We start from the raw sequence: 18,082 nt of genomic DNA, 5'->3' as shown, positions 1-18,082 counted from the left end.
CAATGATCATTGTGGTCCTTTTCAACCCAGGCCATTCTATGATTCTGTGATAAGCAGCAAAAGAGGAGCACCCCCTCCATCACTGTAGGCAGCCCCTTCCTCCCTGCCCTCAACCCATGCTCATGTGGCTCTGGGTTATTTGGCCTGGGCTGGCCTTGAGGCACATAGCCACTGCCAACATGTTGTGACACAGCCACAATATCACCAGGCCCGGTGCCCAAAATTAGTATTTCATCACTGTGACATGGCTTTTCTGTCTTGTAATGATAATTTATCTAAATTATCTAAATAGACAATAAAATAAAAATAAATAAAATGGAAATAACAAACAGCATCAACTGTTAGTGCTGGCAATGGAAATGGAGTAGCTGTAGGATCAAGTTAAGTTTAAAGTTAAGGAAGCTGTGCCCCATTTTAAAGATGCGTGGTACTTGCTGCTGAGTGGGTTTGTGGATTTGAGGGCCACATTCTGAAAGAAAAATGGTTGTGAGTTGTCTGAAGGTGATATTTCACACCTTTGGCATTGAGGTCATATCCAACAACTAGTCCTGTGCCTGTGAGCAGCTGGCCATGCTGAGCGTGTTCCAGTGGGAGTAGTAAGACTAATATCCTTCTTTCCCTGGAGCGAGTCAAAGGCTTCTGTGGGCTGTCCTGTGCTGCACACATCAGTTGGACACTAACACGAAACAGAAATTAGCTGCCACCTGCTTCACTCACTGCAAACTATTGCATGCTCTTTAATTGGCAGGACAGGAGGCCATGGGCACACAGGAGCTCCCTCCGGACACCAGGAGCACTCCTGTGCTGTGCAGGTGACAGAGCAGCAGCACGGGCTGCCCAGAGGCTGTGGGGTCTCCTCCTTGGGGATCTCCAGCAGCCACCTGGACGTGGCCCTGGGCACCCTGCTCTGGGTGGCCCTGCTGCAGGTGGGCCCTGAGAGCTCTGCCGGGCTTTGCCATCCCGTGAGTCTGTGATTCAGACATTTTCTACCAAAGTGTCAGAACAAATTAGAAAGTTGCCAGCACAGCGGATTTTTTGAAGGAGCAGCTGTATTTTAATTTAGAAAGTTTAATTTAATTCAGCATCATGCCCCGAAACACCCATGTGGGTCTACGAGCTACATGGCCAAGTCAGACCGTGTCCTTGGGTACAAAATCCCAGTGGCAATTAGCACATGCCAGCTGTACAACCAGGGTGGGCTAATGAGCACTGCAACACGGTGATGGCACATCACCTGCAGCTGCTGAGGCACTGAGCAGGCTGCAGCATGGGCCACCAGAAGCTCAGGCAGAAAAAAAGCCCAGAGAACATCAGCAGAGAACATCAGAAAACATCTGGCCAAAGCTACAGGGAGGTCCCAGCCACGTGAAGTGGCTTTGTTGAGTTGAAAATTGTAGAACTGTGAAAAAAAACCAGAAGGGTGACACTAAGGCCACAAGTGAAGGTGAGAAAAATTCCCCCAGATTTAACGTTATTGTAAACCGTTTCATAAAGGCAGCCTCTGTGCTGTTTTGCACATCTAAAATCACCTAGAGATCAGAGGCTGCCAAGTGCTCTTGTTTAATTAAGGGCTGCTAAGATTGCTACTGAAATGACTTTGCCGGTGTTTGTATTATAAAGGCACAGTGGCAGTAATATGAGAATAACATGAATATCCTGTCATCATAGCAAAAACCCCTCACAGCAAAAACTGAAGGGAGTTCTGTAATCGGGCCTGAGTTTCTGGTGCAAAAAAAGAGTAGTTCTGCTTTTCCGTTCAGCTGCATCTTATATTTACTCACTAGAATTCTCCAGTCCTAGCCTAGGTTTCTTGATCAAACTCAAAGTCATGTTTAGAATTTATATAAGGAATGGCAATCTTGGTATTAACTGACTGGTTGTTACATTGAATTTACTGTGCTGGGGATAGTATAAAAATAATAAAAGAGACAACATAAGACCTGACTTCAATTTCATTTGAATTTGAATTGTTTTTATTGCAACTTAGCTTTAATGATATGATGTAGCGGTGCTTTGATGACATCTTTTCATGATTTAATTTTATTGTATTTTATTGTATGCCTCTCCACGCAGTGTTCTACATCAGAAATAGGTAATAATCCACATTTCTCTCAACAGGTGACATGTTACACGAGTACAGAAAGGCTGAAGGACAGAGAGACAACAAAGCCATGTAGCTTGGTGTTGATGCCAGTTACTTTCACCACGAGACAGATGGAGGCATCACTAATTAGATCAGGAAAGACGTTACATGCTTTGTGCTTTAGCGCATCACGGAGCAGAAAGAATTGTGGTCAAGGCAGAAAGACTCAGTCCTGCAAAATGCAAGGTTGGCTCTCAGGTCGCAGGGAGCTCTTATTTGGATCACGTAGGGGTGGAAAACAGGTTTCCTAAAACAAACACAGATAATTTTAATTAGTTGTTTTTTCAGGAGCTATCTAAAGACAGACTCCATTTTTTTCAGGTCTCCCACAGGACAAAGATAAATTAACCAAGTAAATAGACACAGGGCACCTTAGATCCCAGGCAGAACATTTAAACAAACCAATCCATTTGACTTCCTTGCAGAGTAAATATCAGGCTCCCTAGCCATCATATGGACCCTATGGAAGGCAGTTAAGCCAAACTACTGAAAAGCATTGGTTTACAGTGTCCTTCAACAGACCTTTTTATCGGTGCTGTAAGGTGAGATACATCAAAACCCAAAGTACTCTTGGGTGGAGAGAACTGAGGCTGTAAATTAGGGAAGGAAAAAAAAAACAGTCTTGAAAGAAGAGTGACAAAATAGGTCAAGAAAGGCACAGAGACTAAAGTATCCCAAAACTCCAGGCATGGCTCAGTCCGATGCCTGTGATGACTGTCAGTGAGAGCTGGTGGTACACCAAGGATGCCAAGAGAAGATACACCCATGTGACAGTGATGCTATGTTTACTTTGGGAATGTGAGGAGAATATACACATACACCAACTGTATACTAACCCCAACAGTAACACACTGGGGATTTCTGTCCTTTCAGCAGTTATTAGCGAGCACAGGTGGGAGAGCCTGAGCCCTAGAGCAGTGAGTCAGCTCAGGTGTGAGTGGGTGTCCAGCACATCCCTCAAAGTGCCTGGTGGCAGAAATGAAAGCCAAGAGCACAGAAAATCATCATTTACCAAGTGCCATCCCCTGAGATTACCCGCACACCTCCCTGCCTGCCCAGCAGGGCTCCCTGCAACCTGCCCAGGGCTCCGCCTCAGCCTAGCCCAGGGCCATCTGTAGGAAACGTCCAGACCAAAGGCATCCTGCCTGAGCAGCGTGTCAGAATGCAGATGGATGCTGCTGTGGCATTGGTTTCAAATACTTGAAATATTTGACAATTTTGCCAAATCTTCAGGCTTAGCAGTGGTCTTACTGTGTTTTCAGGAGGTATTTCTTAGTACATCGAAGGGGAAATATATATATTTAAAAAAAAGAACAAAACAACACACAAGCGAACAGTAAAACCACAAAGTATGGCAATTTGTCAAAACAAGATGTAAAACAGGGGCTTCCTTCCATTTCTCCCCAGTATCAAAACAGATGTGGAAAACCTGCTGTTGCTGTTTACCTTGGCAGCACTTCAGCCTCAGGTGGAACAGGGCTCTTCCCCAGGGCTGGGGACTGCACCCTTCACCAGGAGGATAAGCAGACAATGCCCTTAGGTAAGAAGACTAAAGGGAGTGAAGGAAGGACAAAGTTTCTTGAATGCAGAACAGAGGTGTGGGGAACATTTTAGTATCTGCTTGGCTAGTGATTGTCATGGACAGCAAACCGGAACAGCCTGATTTGACCCATTCAATCCTACTGCCAGTAATGCCTACATGCTTTTCTCCGTACAACCAAGCGCAGCAGCTAATGCGTGATGCAGGAAGCCTGCCTGGTTAGAGGATAATTCCAGGAGGCGCAGAGATCAGGTTTTCCCAGAACATTTCTTTAGATAACCTAAAAGCAGAATGGGCAGGAATTTATCCTGGGTGAAGAACATGAGGCATATTGCAGAGATTACACTGAGGCGAGCCTGAATTTAGGTGATTTCTATCTGAACAGATCCCATTAACTCGCACAGGAGCTCTGCAACTATATGCAACTTTTCTGTCGTTGTTGTTCAGCTGGAACATTAGTTGTATCTCATCTGTCAACCAGCTACTATATCCTGTAATTACGTAGTGACCTTTTACTTTGTGGTTTTCTTCTGCTCACCCAGTTGTTTAATGAGTTGAGTTTGTGGGTTTGCTCTTCACTTTTCTGATAGGTATGGTACAAGTGAAGATAATGTGAGAGCAAAGGAGCAGATGACATCTGTACTAAAGCTTCAGCAAAATCTGTAAGACAGTTCCCAGTGTTGTGTGCAGCCTAAAATTGCATTGTACTGCCTACAGAACTAAAGCAGCGTAGAGCCTGACAGTTAAAGTTTGCACACAAAGAACTGCCCTGGGCAAACTTAAGAAGTCCTCCCTTCACAACAAGTTACTGTAAGCATGTTGTCCTCCTCGGTCGTTTTCTGCCAAGGTGCTGATACCTACTGCAGCCTTTACTTCCTACTGCCACTTCAGTTCTGACTACGCAAACTGCGGTTACCAAATGCCTGATGTATATTATACTCTGCCCGTGAAAGTGTTGAGTTACAAAGCACAGAAGACCTGCACGTATTTTGTAGCAATAGCTGTCAGAGGAATTTTTGGAAAAAAAAATCCCCCGTTAAAAATAGTCTCAATGTTTCGCTTGACTGAACTGTCAAAGATTTGGTTCCCTAATTATACAGACGCGGTGGTTTAACTTGAGTTGCAAAAGCTTGCTGTTATTCTTCATCAGCATCTCTAATTCAGCAATAGCATATCTGCAACATCGAGAGAAAACAAAAAGATTTGTGGTTTCTGCCATTATCAATTATGGTATCAGATCCATTTTAGTGCTGAGGTGAGACCCCAAACACGTTCCTGTTAGAATAACTCTTGTTCAGCAGCTACTGCAAACTGCCAGGCATGGAGAGGCTTTCAGGAGGTGCAGGTTATTCATGCAGCAGATGCGCACTGCTGGGCTGCAAGTTTACTCTGTCACTGTTAATGGGATAATAGGGCATACTCTGCTATGAAGAACCTTAAATAGCTCAAATTAGACTCATCCATGGAAATACCCAAGCTGTATTATCATTGAGTTTGAGCACGGAATACATGCTCACTTTTTTTCACTGCTACTTAACTGTTTTTTTCTGGATTTCCACTGTAAGAAATAACAGATTTCTCCTTTGGCCTTCGTGTTGAACCTCCACCAATACGCATCTTACTTTGCTTTGCCTTCCACCTCCTGCATTTTCTTGTTGTATTTCCTAGTAGCATCTTCTATCACTTTCAGCGAGGGCATTATCTTCCTTCCTTTCTTACAGGAAGTAAGAGGAGCTCACAGGGTCACTGGTGTCAGAAAAGGAATCATCATTTTTCTTTTTTAAAAGCTCTCTACCAGTTCTCAGCCAGTACTGTAGCCCTTTGCTACAGTCTCTTCACCTTTCTGCTACTCCTTTTCTCTCACTTTCCACTTTCAGCATCTCCTCTAGTTCTCCACCCAGTCTCCCCAACGCCCTGCAGTATATTTCAGGTCTCCTGCAGGCTCTGCCTCTATTCTGCTTCAGGGAAATTCCACTGCAGCAAACCCCATGCTGACCCACCTGGTTCTCACGCCACCAGGCATCCTGCTACCCTCAACGCACTCCTTCCTAACTGTGACCTATTAGGACCGGTCCTGTATGCAAAGCACGTACTGCCTCACATGTTGAAACCCCCGATGACAAAGAACCTTCATAAAAGTAAAAAACAGTTACACGAAAACGCTGTCCTATCTTGTTGGCTTCTTTAAGCTTTGAAAGCTGTCATTAACCATGGGCTTCCGTTTGGATGAAGCCTGTAGTGGTGATGTTTGCAAGCACCGTGCTCATTAGCAGCCAGGATGTGTGAGGCCAATGCTCCTCTTGCAAAGCACATTTAATTTTATCAGATAATCAAGCTATTTTTAATCAGAAAGTGCCTTCTGGAAATGACAAGAGCATTCATGATCCAAAAAAATGAACTGATACAGAGGCAACTAGTTCTATTTTAAAGCCTCTGCTGAGAAGATAAAAATGATTCTGGGGCTGAAGCGCAGTGTTCCAACATTTACAGGCTTTCTTGTCAGTTGAAGAGCTGTGGGAGACGGAAGAGCAAAAATCAAGTTAGATAATACACAGGAAGCCAATGCTATATCAGGTTAAAAACAGCCAGTGCTTTCAGGGACAAACTTGGAAACCAGAATGGAAATACTGCTACACTAAACTATGCAGAACATGTCTATTTTGTCCCTCTTTTTCTTTATAAAATAGCATGAAACAAAGAATTATCACCAAAAAATGGCAGAAGTCAGATGCCAGCCAGGCTGCTTCATGTTTGAACAAAGAATCTGTCTGCCTTTCTCACACACTGAGTTATCGTGCTCTTGGAAGAAAATGAAGATCATCTATTTAAATAGTGTCTTTATGAATCATAGGAAAAAAAGGTTAATACGGGAAGATCATCCCCCTTATTGCTACTATTAGTGTTGAAGACAGAACAAACTCAAGTCAAACTGAAAGCCAGGGCTGATCTCCTCCCAGCTCTCAAACTCTTTTAGAACCCTAAGGTTCTTCACCAGAGAGTAGTCAGGTACTGGAACAGGCTTTCTGGGGCAGCGGTCACTGCACAAAGCTGGAGTTCAAGAGGCATCTGGACAGTGTTCTCAGACAGATGGTCTGATTTTTGGGTGGCCATGTGTGGAGAAAAGGGTTGGACTTGATGATCCTTAAGTATCCCTTCCAACATGGGCTACTCTATGATGGTAGCTGTGGTGGGATTCCCGCTCTCTCTCCACTCCAAAAAAGCTCAAACCTAAAAGAACTAAAGTGAACATTTTCAGGATGATCCTGCTTCAGCACAGGAACCTCACTATGAAGGCATAGGACAGAGCATTCGTTGTGATTCTTTTTTGGTTTGATAGTCTTTCAAGAGCTTCCTATGTTTTTATATTAGCCTGTGGTAAAGTGATCTGTGCCTTGTTTTCCAGAACAGCTGCCACAGAAGTCTGTAGCTCCATTGTCTGAAAAAGTTCAGTGCAGTGCAGGCATACTTTTATTTCTATGGTCTCTCATTGATCTGGCAGGCCGTCTTACTCCTACATGACTTACAAAGGGACAACCTCAGTAACTCACATTTATCCATCCTCATCTGCATCTTGGTGTGTTGGTAAATCCTCCCAAATTATTATCATGCCACACAAGTCAAATGTGCTAGAGCTCCCTAAAATACTAGGTGAGCATGTTCTTTGCATAGGTCAAGGTTTTTTGGCAAGTCCGTGGCCTAGTACTGACAAAAGTGCTTTTATTCTGTCATCCTCCTGTAGCTAAGAAGTTCTAAATGAAATTCTGGCTGTGACACAGCAGGAGCTGAAGCTCAGACTGATTTATCTTGCTGTTTAAAAAGCCCAAAGCCACAGTGAATCTAAATAGGGAAATATATGTTGGGGCAGAATTTCCTTTCAGATTTTTGTACATTATTCTGCTCTGGAACCCAGGAGTCTTGTTTGGCTCCATCTCCTCACTCAGCACATCATAAACTACAGGAAGCCAAGTCTTTAACACTTATTTAGCAGAGGTCAAGGAGAGTGTTAGCAGGCAGGCGGCTGGCTCCTCACCTAGGTAGGGCAGAAACATGCTTTTTCTCCTGCATCACTCTGTATCCCTCTTATGTTACCCAATAAATCTGAAATAAGGAGGGCCACTAAGATGATCAGAGGGCTGGAGCACCTCTCCTATGAGGAAAGGTTGAGGGAACTGGGCTTCTTTCGCTTGGAGAAGAGAAGGCTCCGGGGAGACCTCATTGTGGCCTCCCAGTACTTGAAAGGAGCATATAAACAGGAGGGGGAACGGCTGTTTACAAGGGTGGATAGTGATAGGACAAGGGGGAATGGTCTTAAACTGAGATAGGGGAGGTTTAGGTTAGATATCAGGAGGAAGTTTTTCACTCAGAGGGTGGTGACGCACTGGAACAGGTTGCCCAAGGAGGTTGTGGATGCTGTATCCCTGGAGGCATTCAAGGCCAGGCTGGGTGTGGCTCTGGGCAGCCTGGTCTGGTGGTTGGCAACCCTGCCCATAGCAGGGGGTGTTAAAACTAGGTGATCATTGTGGTCCTTTTCAACCCAGGCTATTCTATGATTCTATAATATATATTATACCTACACATCCAGGCAGATAAATGCACTGCAGTTGTAAGCTCTGTATCTATACACTTTCACAGTACAGAGAGCATTTCTTAAAACATCTATGGCTAATGTGTCATTTCCACACAGCCATGTTTGATGTTGGTGACTAACGCTAGGCTGTGTGCCTCACCACAGGTGAACACACAGTGTACAGACTGCTCTGGAGGTGGAAACATCACGTATGTATGTGAGAGCTGTGTTATTGCAGCTGAACTTCACTGTGTGCCGTGCTTAAAGATTGTTCTCTTCCTGGGACACCATCCACTACCACACAGTTGGCAGGACAGGGATGTCACTTTCCTGCCAGATGCTCACCTTAACCAGGAACACGGCATCCATGTTCCACCAAGAACATGGGATCCACCTGTGAGCACCTGCAGGTGTGCTGTGCATTTTGATGCCGAGTGTTGGAATTCAAGCACTTGAATCACAGAACTGCAGGGGTTGGGAGGGGCCTATGCCTGGGGAACCGGGGATGTCTTCCTGGCTAACTGGGGATGTCCTGGTGCACTGGAAACTGGCAAATGTGATGCCCACCTTCAAAAAGGGCCGGAAAGATGATCCTGGTAGCTACAGGCCTATCAGTCTCACCTCGGTGTCCGAGAAGGTTATAGAACGAATAATCTCAGGAACCATCATGGATCAGGGGATCAGGCCCAGTCAGCATGGGTTTACAAACGGTAGATCCCCTCTGACAAACCTGATTTCATTCTATGACAAGGTGACCCGCTTAGTGATTGAGGGTCAGGCTGTTGATGTGGTCTACCTGGACTTCAGTAAGGCCTTTGACACTGTCCCCCACAACATCCTCGTGGAGAAGCTGGCTGCCCATGGTCTGGATGGGTGTACGCTCTGCTGGGTGAAGCACTGGCTGGATGGCCAGGCCCAAAGAGTCGTGGTCAATGGAGTTGAATCCAGTTGGCGGTCGGTCACGAGCGGTGTCCCCCAAGGTTCAGTGCTGGGGCCGCTTCTGTTTAACATCTTCATTAATGATTGAAATGAGGGGATTGAGTGCACCCTCAGTAAATTTGCAGACGACACCAAGCTGATGGAGTCAGCTGATGGAGGGAGGGAGTGCTGATCTGCCAGAGGGGAAAAGGGCACTACAGAGGGACCCGGATAGACTGGATCGATGGGCCAAGGTTAACAGCATGAGTTTCAATAGGACCAAGTGTCGGGTCCTGCATTTTGGTCACAACAACCCCAGGCAACCCTACAGGCTTGGGGAAGTGTGGCTGGAAAGCTGCCTGATGGAAAGGGACCTTGGTGTACTGTTGGACAGTCAGCTGAATATGAGCCAGCAGTGTGCCCAGGTGGCCAAGAAGGCCAATGGCATCCTGGCTTGTATCAGGAATGGTGTGGTGAGCAGGACTAGGGAAATCATCCTGCCCCTGTACTCGGCATTGGTGAGGCCTCACCTCGAGTACTGTGTTCAGTTTTGGGCACCTCAGTACAAGAAGGACATGGAGGTACCGGAGCAGGTCCAGAGAAGGGCAATGAGGCTTGCAAAGGGCTTGGAAAATCAGCCCTATGAGGAGAAGCTGAGGGAGCTGGGGCTGTTTAGTCTGGGGAAGAGGAGGCTGAGGAGAGACCTTATTACTCTCTTCCAGTACCTGAAAGGTGTTTACAGTGAGAGCGGGGTTGGTCTCTTCTCACTACTAACAGGTGACGAGGGGAAATGGCCTCAAGTTGCGCCAAGGCAAGTTTAGATTGGACGTTAGGAAACACTTCTTTACAGAAAGGGTGGTTAAACACTGGAATAGGCTCCCCAGGGAGACGGTTGAGTCACCATCCCTGGATGTGCTTAAGAGCCATTTGGATGTGGTGCTCAGAGATACGATTTAGCAGAGGGTTGTTAAGGTAGTAGTTAGCCTGCGGTTGGACTTAATGATCTTTAAGGTCCTTTCCAACCTGAGTAACTCTATGATTCTATGATTCTATGAAGATCATCTGCTCCAACCCCCAGCTGCAGCAGGCTCCCTGCAGGGGGTTATACACGAAGTCAACACCTCATTGACTTCCATCTCGAACGAACAGATGTATTTCATCTGCTCTTAGAAGCCTAAAAGAGGCGACACCCTAAGCCTGAGGAGGTAGCACCGTGTCCTCACGTAGTTAACCAGCGATCGGTACGAGGGGACACCAGGAAGGCCGGCCGTCCCGCGGCAGCGCCCACTTCAGGCTGCGCACAGATGCCCGCACCCAGCCGCCGCGAGCACCGAAACAAAAACGCGGCTGAGACTTCTGAAACCCACAGCAGGCTGGAATAGCTGCCGCTTACCCAGACCCGCCTCTAAAGAGGCATTCGCATTCTTCCCATCACTGCGGCGCGTTCTCTCTCTGGACAGCTAACGGAGCCCGCAGGACCCAGCCCGCCTCCTCAGCTCCGGCCGACACTCCCCCTGTGCTGAGGGGCGCACCGCAGCGCTCCTCCCGCCGGGCGGGCGCTGGGGCAGCGAGGACGCAGCGAGGAGGCACCCCGCGGATCGGCAGAGCCCCGAGGTCGGGGCAGCGCCTCAGGCGGGTCGGCGGGGGCAGCTGCGGCGGTTCCACGCGGCGCCGTGAGGCGGCGGCCGTGGCCGGCGTGCCCGTGGGCGTGCTCCCGGCGGGAGGGCCGCCCCGAGCCCACACCCCCGCCGCCGAGTATTCGCCTCCTTCCCCGAGAGCCGGTGCGGCGGCGGCCGCTCGCTCTCGGGCAGCTCCCCCCCTCCTCCCCCCGCCATGAAGGGCCGTCGGCGGTGGTGCTGGCGGGGGGAGCACCGCCGCTTGGCGCTGCTGCTGGCGCTCTACACGCTGCTGCTGCTGCTGCTGGTGCCCTACGTGCTGGACTACGGAGCCCGGCGGGCGCGGGCGGACGAGGAGCCGCTGCTGCGGCGCTGCCCCAGCCTGGAGGAGGCGCTGAGCGAGTGGGGCTGGGAGCAGCGCCCGCCGCCGCCCGGCGACGACGAGGAGGAGGAGGAGGCGGCGGCGGCGGCGGGCAACGGCAGCGGGGCGGGCAAGCGGCACATCTACCTGCACGCCACCTGGCGCACGGGCTCGTCCTTCCTGGGGGAGCTGTTCAACCAGCACCCCGACGTCTTCTACCTCTACGAGCCCATGTGGCACCTGTGGCAGGCGCTGTACCCCGGCGACGCGCTCAGCCTGCAGGGCGCCCTGCGCGACATGCTGCGCGCCCTCTTCCGCTGCGACTTCTCCGTGCTGCGCCTCTACGCCGCCCCCGCCGGCCCCCGCGACCCGCTGGGCGCCGCGCCGCCCGCCGCCAACCTGACCACGGCCGGCATCTTCGGCTGGCGGACCAACAAGGTGATCTGCTCGGCGCCGCTCTGCCCCGCCGCGCCGCGGCCCCGCCGCGAGATCGGCCTGGTGGACGGCGCCGCCTGCGAGCAGCGCTGCCCGCCGCGGGCGCTGCGCGAGCTGGAGGCCGAGTGCCGCAAGTACCCGGTGGTGGTCATCAAGGACGTGCGGCTGCTGGAGCTGGGCGCGCTGCTGCCGCTGCTGCGGGAGCCCGGCCTCAACCTGCGCGTGGTGCAGCTCTTCCGCGACCCGCGCGCCGTCCACAACTCGCGCCTGAAGGCCAAGCAGGCGCTGCTCCGCGAGAGCATCCAGGTGCTGCGCAGCCGGCACCGCGCCGAGCCCCGCGGGCCGCCTCGCCCGCAGCAGCCCCCGCTCCCGCCCGGCCTGGGGCTGCTGGGCGCCGGGCGGGCCCCCGGGCAGCACCGCGCCGAGTTCTTCCTCGGCGGAGCGCTGGAGGTGATCTGCCAGGCGTGGCTCCGCGACCTGCTGCTGGCCCGCCGCAACCCCGCCGCGCTGCGCCGCCGCTACACGCAGCTGCGCTACGAGGACCTGGTGCGGGAGCCCCGCGCTCAGCTGCGCCGCCTGCTGCGCTTCGCCGGCCTGCCCGTGCCGCCCGCCATGGAGGCCTTCGTGGTCAACATGACCCGCGGCGCCGCCTACTCCTCCGAGCGGCCCTTCCTCATCTCCGCCCGCGACGCGCGGGAGGCCGTGCACGCCTGGCGGGAGCGCCTCAGCCGCCAGCAGGTGCGGCAGGTGGAGGCGGCGTGCGGCGAGGCCATGAGCCTGCTCGCGTACCCGCTCAGCGCCGGGGAGCGGCGGTAGGGGACGCGCGGGGACCCGCCGGCAGCCGGCGAGGGGCGAGGCGGCCTTGTGCCGCGTGGCCGTTGGGCGGCAAGATCTGGCCGCCTGCTCCGAAGAGGCGTTGGGGACGGCCGCCAAGCGCTGAGGGGACAGCGGGGACGCGCTTCTAAGAGTTCTGAGGTGTGTTTGGTAGGAGAGGTCCTCACGGGACGGCATCGAGCTCCGAGGCCTACTGGACACGAAACTGGCGTACCAAGAGTTGTAAGTTCTTAAAACTTGTATCAAACTGATGAAAACAAAGACTCCGAGCAAACAATCGGAGGACTCATGTGAGAGCATCGCCCTTTCCAGAGCGTAAAGCGCATCTGGTTCCGTTGTATCGCTCTTACAACAACGCGTGAAGAAGGCATCTGTGGAACTCCCTGTGGGATCTGACTGCCCACGCCTGGCAGGAGCCGCCGTGCCCATGGCCTGGTTGCCCTGAAGCCGTGGGACAGGCAGTGCCCGCACCTCCCTCAGCCCCCACCTGCAGCCCTGCCCTCGGAGCACCGGGAGGAGCAGCGGGAGCGTTTGTCTGCTTCTGTGTCTTGAGGACATTTGTTCCAGAAAGTATGCACTTTTCTGAAGTAGACTGCAATCCTTTTTTAAAGCAAGGTGTTCTAACAGACTGATACGTGTGATACCAGTGGCGAACGTGGCTTTTTTTTTTTTTTTTTTTTTTGCAGATTCCTGTGGAAGTGACATTATGTGGAAGGCGAATGCTTGACGTTTCCATTTTGTTTTCTCAACCGGCTGAGGGAATGCCTTTCAGTCCCAGCTTCCTGGCTGAGACAATGAGCTGCACGGGGCTCCCGTGCTCACATCCCCTCCCAGCGATAACATCCTCTCAGCTGTAGCTCCTGCGTGTGGACAGAGCAAAGGCTGCCACACAAGGCTGGGCAAATCCATCCTGGCAAAAGAGGTCCCCGAGTGAAAATTTGTATTTAAGGGAAAAAAAAAAAAACCTACATCACATCCTTAAGTTTCATTTTGGATGTTCAGGTGTTGTTTTCCTGTAGACGTCCTGGGGCTTGTATGAGGAGGGTGTGCATGTGTGTGTGTATGCAAGTATCTTTTTTCCGTTGCTTACTTGGGGACAGGAGGTTGGACGGTGATTTGTGGGCACTCACTGTAACTTTTTAGGAGCTGCTCTTGGGTCCATTCCAATCTGACAGCAGCTGAGTGGCACCTCGGGAGTACGTAGGGCTGTGGAGATGCTGACACGCAATCCTCAAGCACAAAGTGAGAACATGAGCTTCAGATGGAGGATAATCCGGGCTCAGAACAAAGCCGTGTTTATATAACGTGCTGGAAACAAAGGTGGCTCAAAGAAGTTGCATTAGCTTACGAGGAGCGTTTGTATTGTGCTGCAGTTTTTCATGCTTCGGGTATTGCGCTGTAAAACATGTCAGTGTGTTAGGGCCAACCTTAATTTATTGTAGCTCTTCTTCCTTGGCCTTCCCACCCAAGAGCAGTGCCGTTAGCATTGACACCATGGCTGGGAACAAGTGCAGCCAGGAGCATGCTTTTTGTGCTGCTCTGTGCTCAGCAGGTTGCAGTCTAGGAACTGTACGGTGCAGCTGTTAAGCACTCACTTCACCTTGGCAGAGAACCTCATCGTGCCAGCCCAGGATGCAGTGGTGTGACACAGGGAGCTGTGGGAAACACACTCTTAGGTTCACTTTTACTGGTTCGTTGGGAGAAGTGTTGTCGTCCAGCCTAAGCTCACGCTTAGTGCTGAAAAAATCCACTAATTGTAAACCATCCTGTGTTTTCTGAAGCAGTTCCCACATGTGACAGATGCATTTTCTGTGTCAAGATATATTTTTTTCTCCACAGAAGCTGTTTCCTGATGCGATTTCTCTTTGTTAGCGGTTCATTCAGTTTTTTTTCTCACCCCAAGCTGTCCTCCTAAGACCCGATCTAATTCTTGTCCTTGTGTGTGTATGTGCATACCATGAGAAAGGCTCTGTTCTGCGAAGTGTATAAAAATACAGCAAGTGCAATTTCTGTTTTGTATTCAGGGCGTGAGAGTTTATTAGAAGGCCGTGTAAAATGATCAGCGGGGAACAAACAAAACTGAGAAATGAAGAAGTAGCAGTGGGAGTGCAGGATGTGCAAGAGCAGCAGGGCTTAGACAGCGATTGCTCAATGGCAGATGTTGTGACTGCAGCACGTCAGCCCGGGCAGGACCTGCTGAAGTGCCCCCATCCCAGGAGAACAGCTGAGGCTCACCACCTACTTTGCTCCTAAAGCACTGTGGTGGATGTTTACAGCACATCCTCGCTGGCCTGGTAACCTGCACCTTGAAGGAAAAACATTGCAATGTCAAACAGCAGCATCGCTCTGTGCCTGAAAGGACAGAAGGAATGTGTGGGATTGGGGTGGGCGCTGGAGCTTTGTGGGAGGAGCTCTCAAAGGGCACCCAGCCTGCTGGGTGCTGGGTGCAGGACAGCCAGGGTTAAGCTGCACTTTGGCAGTGGCTGCTCTTCTGTGGCTTGGTTAACAAGCTCTGCTGCTGTGCTGGGCATCTTCTAGAACACAGGGGACCGGTAAGCATGCTGCAGCTGAGCTGAGCTTGGCAGGCTGGGAATCAGTCGGTGCTGGGCCACAGAGCTTTAGTGGTTTAGTCCGAGATTTGGGAACAGCCTATGCTTGTGTCACATTACATGTAATGAATTAACAGGTTTAATCTATTAAGTCGTAGTTGGCACTGGGAGCACAACTGACAAATGCTTACGCCGTTATTTCTGTCATCTGGTTGTACTTAACTTTTGATCATGGTGCGTTTGCCTTAAGGGAGGCAGAAACTCAAGTCCTCCAATCGTATGTAAAGTGCTGTGCTCTAAGAGCGGTGTTTCCGTGCTGGAATTGCTAAGTGCTCTGTTCCCACCTTACATCTGTACTTAAACTGCTGGGCGACAACTGCAGTGACACGCTTGTGAGAAGCGGTGAAAGCGCAGAGTGAAGAAACACACAGCCCCTTGTGTTACTTGCACGTGCTGACACATCACTTGCAGATCCCCACGCTGTGTACTCACATACTTCAGACGCAATGGAGATGTTTTCGTTGCACAGAGGTGTTTATTTCTTTGGTTTCTGTTTGCCAGCACAAAGCTCTCCCCGGTGCAATATCCACTGAGCAATGCTGGAATGGCCGTGGAGAATGATAGCAAAGTCACTTACAGAACAGCTGTGGTGTTGCATTGGTCAGCTCAGTGCTGTCCCCGGTCACCGAGTATGGAGAAAAGCTCTGAGTTTCTACATGAAGTTCTCTTCAGGCATCACTGCCGCAGCTTTCAGTAAGCCACATTATGAAAACCAGTGCAGAACTCCTGGGTTTATTACAGGCATGCAATTAAACAACATTTTGGTGAAGAACAGAGCTCTGTAGACCCAAAGGCACTGAAGCGGTGGTTTTCTGCGAGCGTGGGACCTGATGTACTGCCTGCAGTCATGCTGTCTTGGTATCTGGCACCAGGCAAGTCTGGCTTCCGTCACCAAGCTGTTGTGCCCCGCTGATGACCTGCGCACCGTTTCTTGGTGTTAATGAACAGGACTCGGGGCTTTCCCCGGTGCCCCCAAGTTTTTCTCCCTGTTTCTAACTGTCTAACTTTGACAAACCTTAACTGTATTTAGGCTGAATCTCTTCTTGTTGGGCTCAAGGTTTAATTCTCTCTGGGGAACTTAATTCAGAGGAGCGCATCTTCTTTGAAACCAGGGTTGGGTTGTGGTGGTGTTGCACCCACATCCAACTGCTCTCCGAGATGGCTCTTTGAGGTCATTTTTGTCACTGTGGCGCTTTGGGACAAGAACTCCAGTTTGGGCAGGGGGGAATGACGTCCATGTAAGGGATGCACGTGTTTGGTGTTTACTGCTGCTGCTCTCAGTTGGCCAAATGTTTGCAAAAAAAACTGTTAGCATGTGCTAGTAAAAGTGGCTTTTGTATGTTTATGTGTCTTTATTTTACACCAGAAAGCATCTGCGTTGGTCTTACCTTCAGCGAACGCTCTCAAACCTCTGTGTTCCCGTGAGAAAGGCACATGGATGATGGCAGTACCACGCTCTGTGTCTCAATTACCCATGCTCAGGGTGAATTAATTCAGACTTCTAGTAGATACAGAGAAATATCAAGTGCGGTAGAAGCCCTCTGCCTTGGAGAAGATAGAGCTGTTCACTCCACTTAGCCTGAAAGGAAAGGTGGACGGAGGACAGCAGGGCACAGCAGAATGAATAGCGGTGATGGGGAGAGGTAATCATGCCATGGAGAGCTTTGGCACGAGAACAGCAATTTGTACGTGAGCAGTGAATCACTTTAGCCTGGAAGCTGGAAGAACGGTGTGGTTCTGGAGCAGGCTTCCACATGGAGCAGTTTGTTCTGGAGTTCACATCATTTAAAAATGCTGGTCATTTTGTTTTTACCGGGATTTGAGTATGGTGTACTTCTTATTTCTCCCTGTGGGTGCAGAGCACAGCCTGCCACCACTTCCTTCTGGAAACTTTGTCACCTTGCCTTAGCAGAAGCACATAATTATATGATTGTTTATTACACAACAGCAACAACAACCACAAAAAGAACTCCATGTTAATCAGCTTTCAAGCTTATTAGCTTCCCGTTCAGGCTTCAGTCGTACCATTCTAGCTCTGACAGAGCACTCTGGGGTTCATTCATCCTTTTGCATTGAGCAACTTCCACGCTCCGTGTGACTCAAGCCACAGAACTCCTCCAAGTGCTGCCTTAATGCTACCATATCAGATAACCAGATAAATGTTTGTTTGTACAACATCAAATTCTGGCATGCAGAGAGGTATTCTCACCTACCTGTCGTGCCTTGAGTTGCTTGTTTCTAATAGAGTGACTGCAGTTATACTCCTGAGGAGTTTAGTATGAATTTCATTTTCCACCATGAATTGTAAATTGGAGCCACAGCTTGAAGTGATTCTCAGTAAGTCCTTACCAGAATATTTGTGTAGGTTGGCTCTTCTGAGAACTTACAATCAAAGCTGCTACATTCACACTGGACGCATCAAGCTGATATTACTCAAACCTTTGTTCCTGGATTAAAAAGGAGTTAACCTTTATCTTCTGGCAAGATGTTATGTGTAGTTGTCTTAATACTTCCATGGAGAATAAACCTCTTGCCGCTCTTGGCTCCTTGCTCTAGGTTAATGTGTTCCCTGTAGACTGGTGATGGTAACCTTGAAGGAAACTGCCAGAAAGCAGTTTTAAAACCAAACAAACCCAGCTCATTTTAAAACTGACTTACAGGTGGCTTGCTTGTGGAAGTACAGCAGTTGGCTGGAAAACTGTGGAGGAAAAGGATCTGGGAAGTGTTAGTTGACAGCCTTCTGAACATGAGCCAGCAGCGTGCCTAGGTGGTCAAATGCATCCTGGCTTGTATCAGGAATAGTGCAGCCAGCAGGAGCAGAGAGGTGATCATCCCTCTGTATCCAGCTTTGGTAATGCTGCACCTCGAGTGCTATGTTCAGTTTTGGGTCCCTCACTGGAAGAAAGACATTGAGGCCCTGCAGTGTGTCCAGAGAAAGGCAACGAAGCTGTGAGGGATCTGGAGCACAGGCCTTATGGGGAGCAGCTGACGGAACTGGGATTGTTCAGTCTGGAGAAGAAGAGGCTCAGGGGAGACCTTATTGCTGTCTACAGACTGAA

The 18,082-nt window shown here is 50.0% G+C and overlaps 1 protein-coding gene and 1 long non-coding RNA gene across 3 annotated transcripts; one reads left to right on the top strand and one right to left on the bottom strand.

Annotated features, from left to right (window-relative positions):
* Window positions 1-1,950: 1,950 nt before the first annotated feature.
* Window positions 1,951-10,973, bottom strand: LOC112531510. The gene is made up of 2 exons (XR_005845676.2): window positions 10,562-10,973; window positions 1,951-2,390 (listed from the first exon to the last, which is right to left on the bottom strand). It is a non-coding gene; the product is annotated as an uncharacterized LOC112531510 (long non-coding RNA).
* Window positions 10,926-17,578, top strand: CHST7 (carbohydrate sulfotransferase 7). 2 transcript variants are annotated; one of them, XM_015277762.4, is made up of 2 exons: window positions 10,926-12,636; window positions 13,101-17,578. In XM_015277762.4, exon 1 carries the CDS (start codon window positions 11,002-11,004, stop codon window positions 12,394-12,396), a length of 1,395 nt encoding a protein of 464 aa, XP_015133248.1. In that variant the 5' UTR covers window positions 10,926-11,001; the 3' UTR covers window positions 12,397-12,636; window positions 13,101-17,578. The 2 variants fall into 2 exon arrangements, with proteins under 2 accessions (XP_015133248.1, XP_046762158.1); XM_046906202.1 differs by having other exon boundaries at window positions 10,926-12,984.
* Window positions 17,579-18,082: the final 504 nt, after the last annotated feature.

This window comes from Gallus gallus, chromosome 1 (assembly GCF_016699485.2).
Source record: "Gallus gallus isolate bGalGal1 chromosome 1, bGalGal1.mat.broiler.GRCg7b, whole genome shotgun sequence".
In the NCBI taxonomy this organism is placed as follows: Eukaryota; Metazoa; Chordata; class Aves; order Galliformes; family Phasianidae; genus Gallus; species Gallus gallus.
This window is presented reverse-complemented; position numbering and strand designations above follow the sequence as displayed.

Bases quoted from the DNA above. Each gene is read 5' to 3' on its own strand.
- CHST7 (XM_015277762.4), top strand. From the start codon at position 11,002: ATGAAGGGCCGTCGGCGGTGGTGCTGGCGGGGGGAGCACCGCCGCTTG.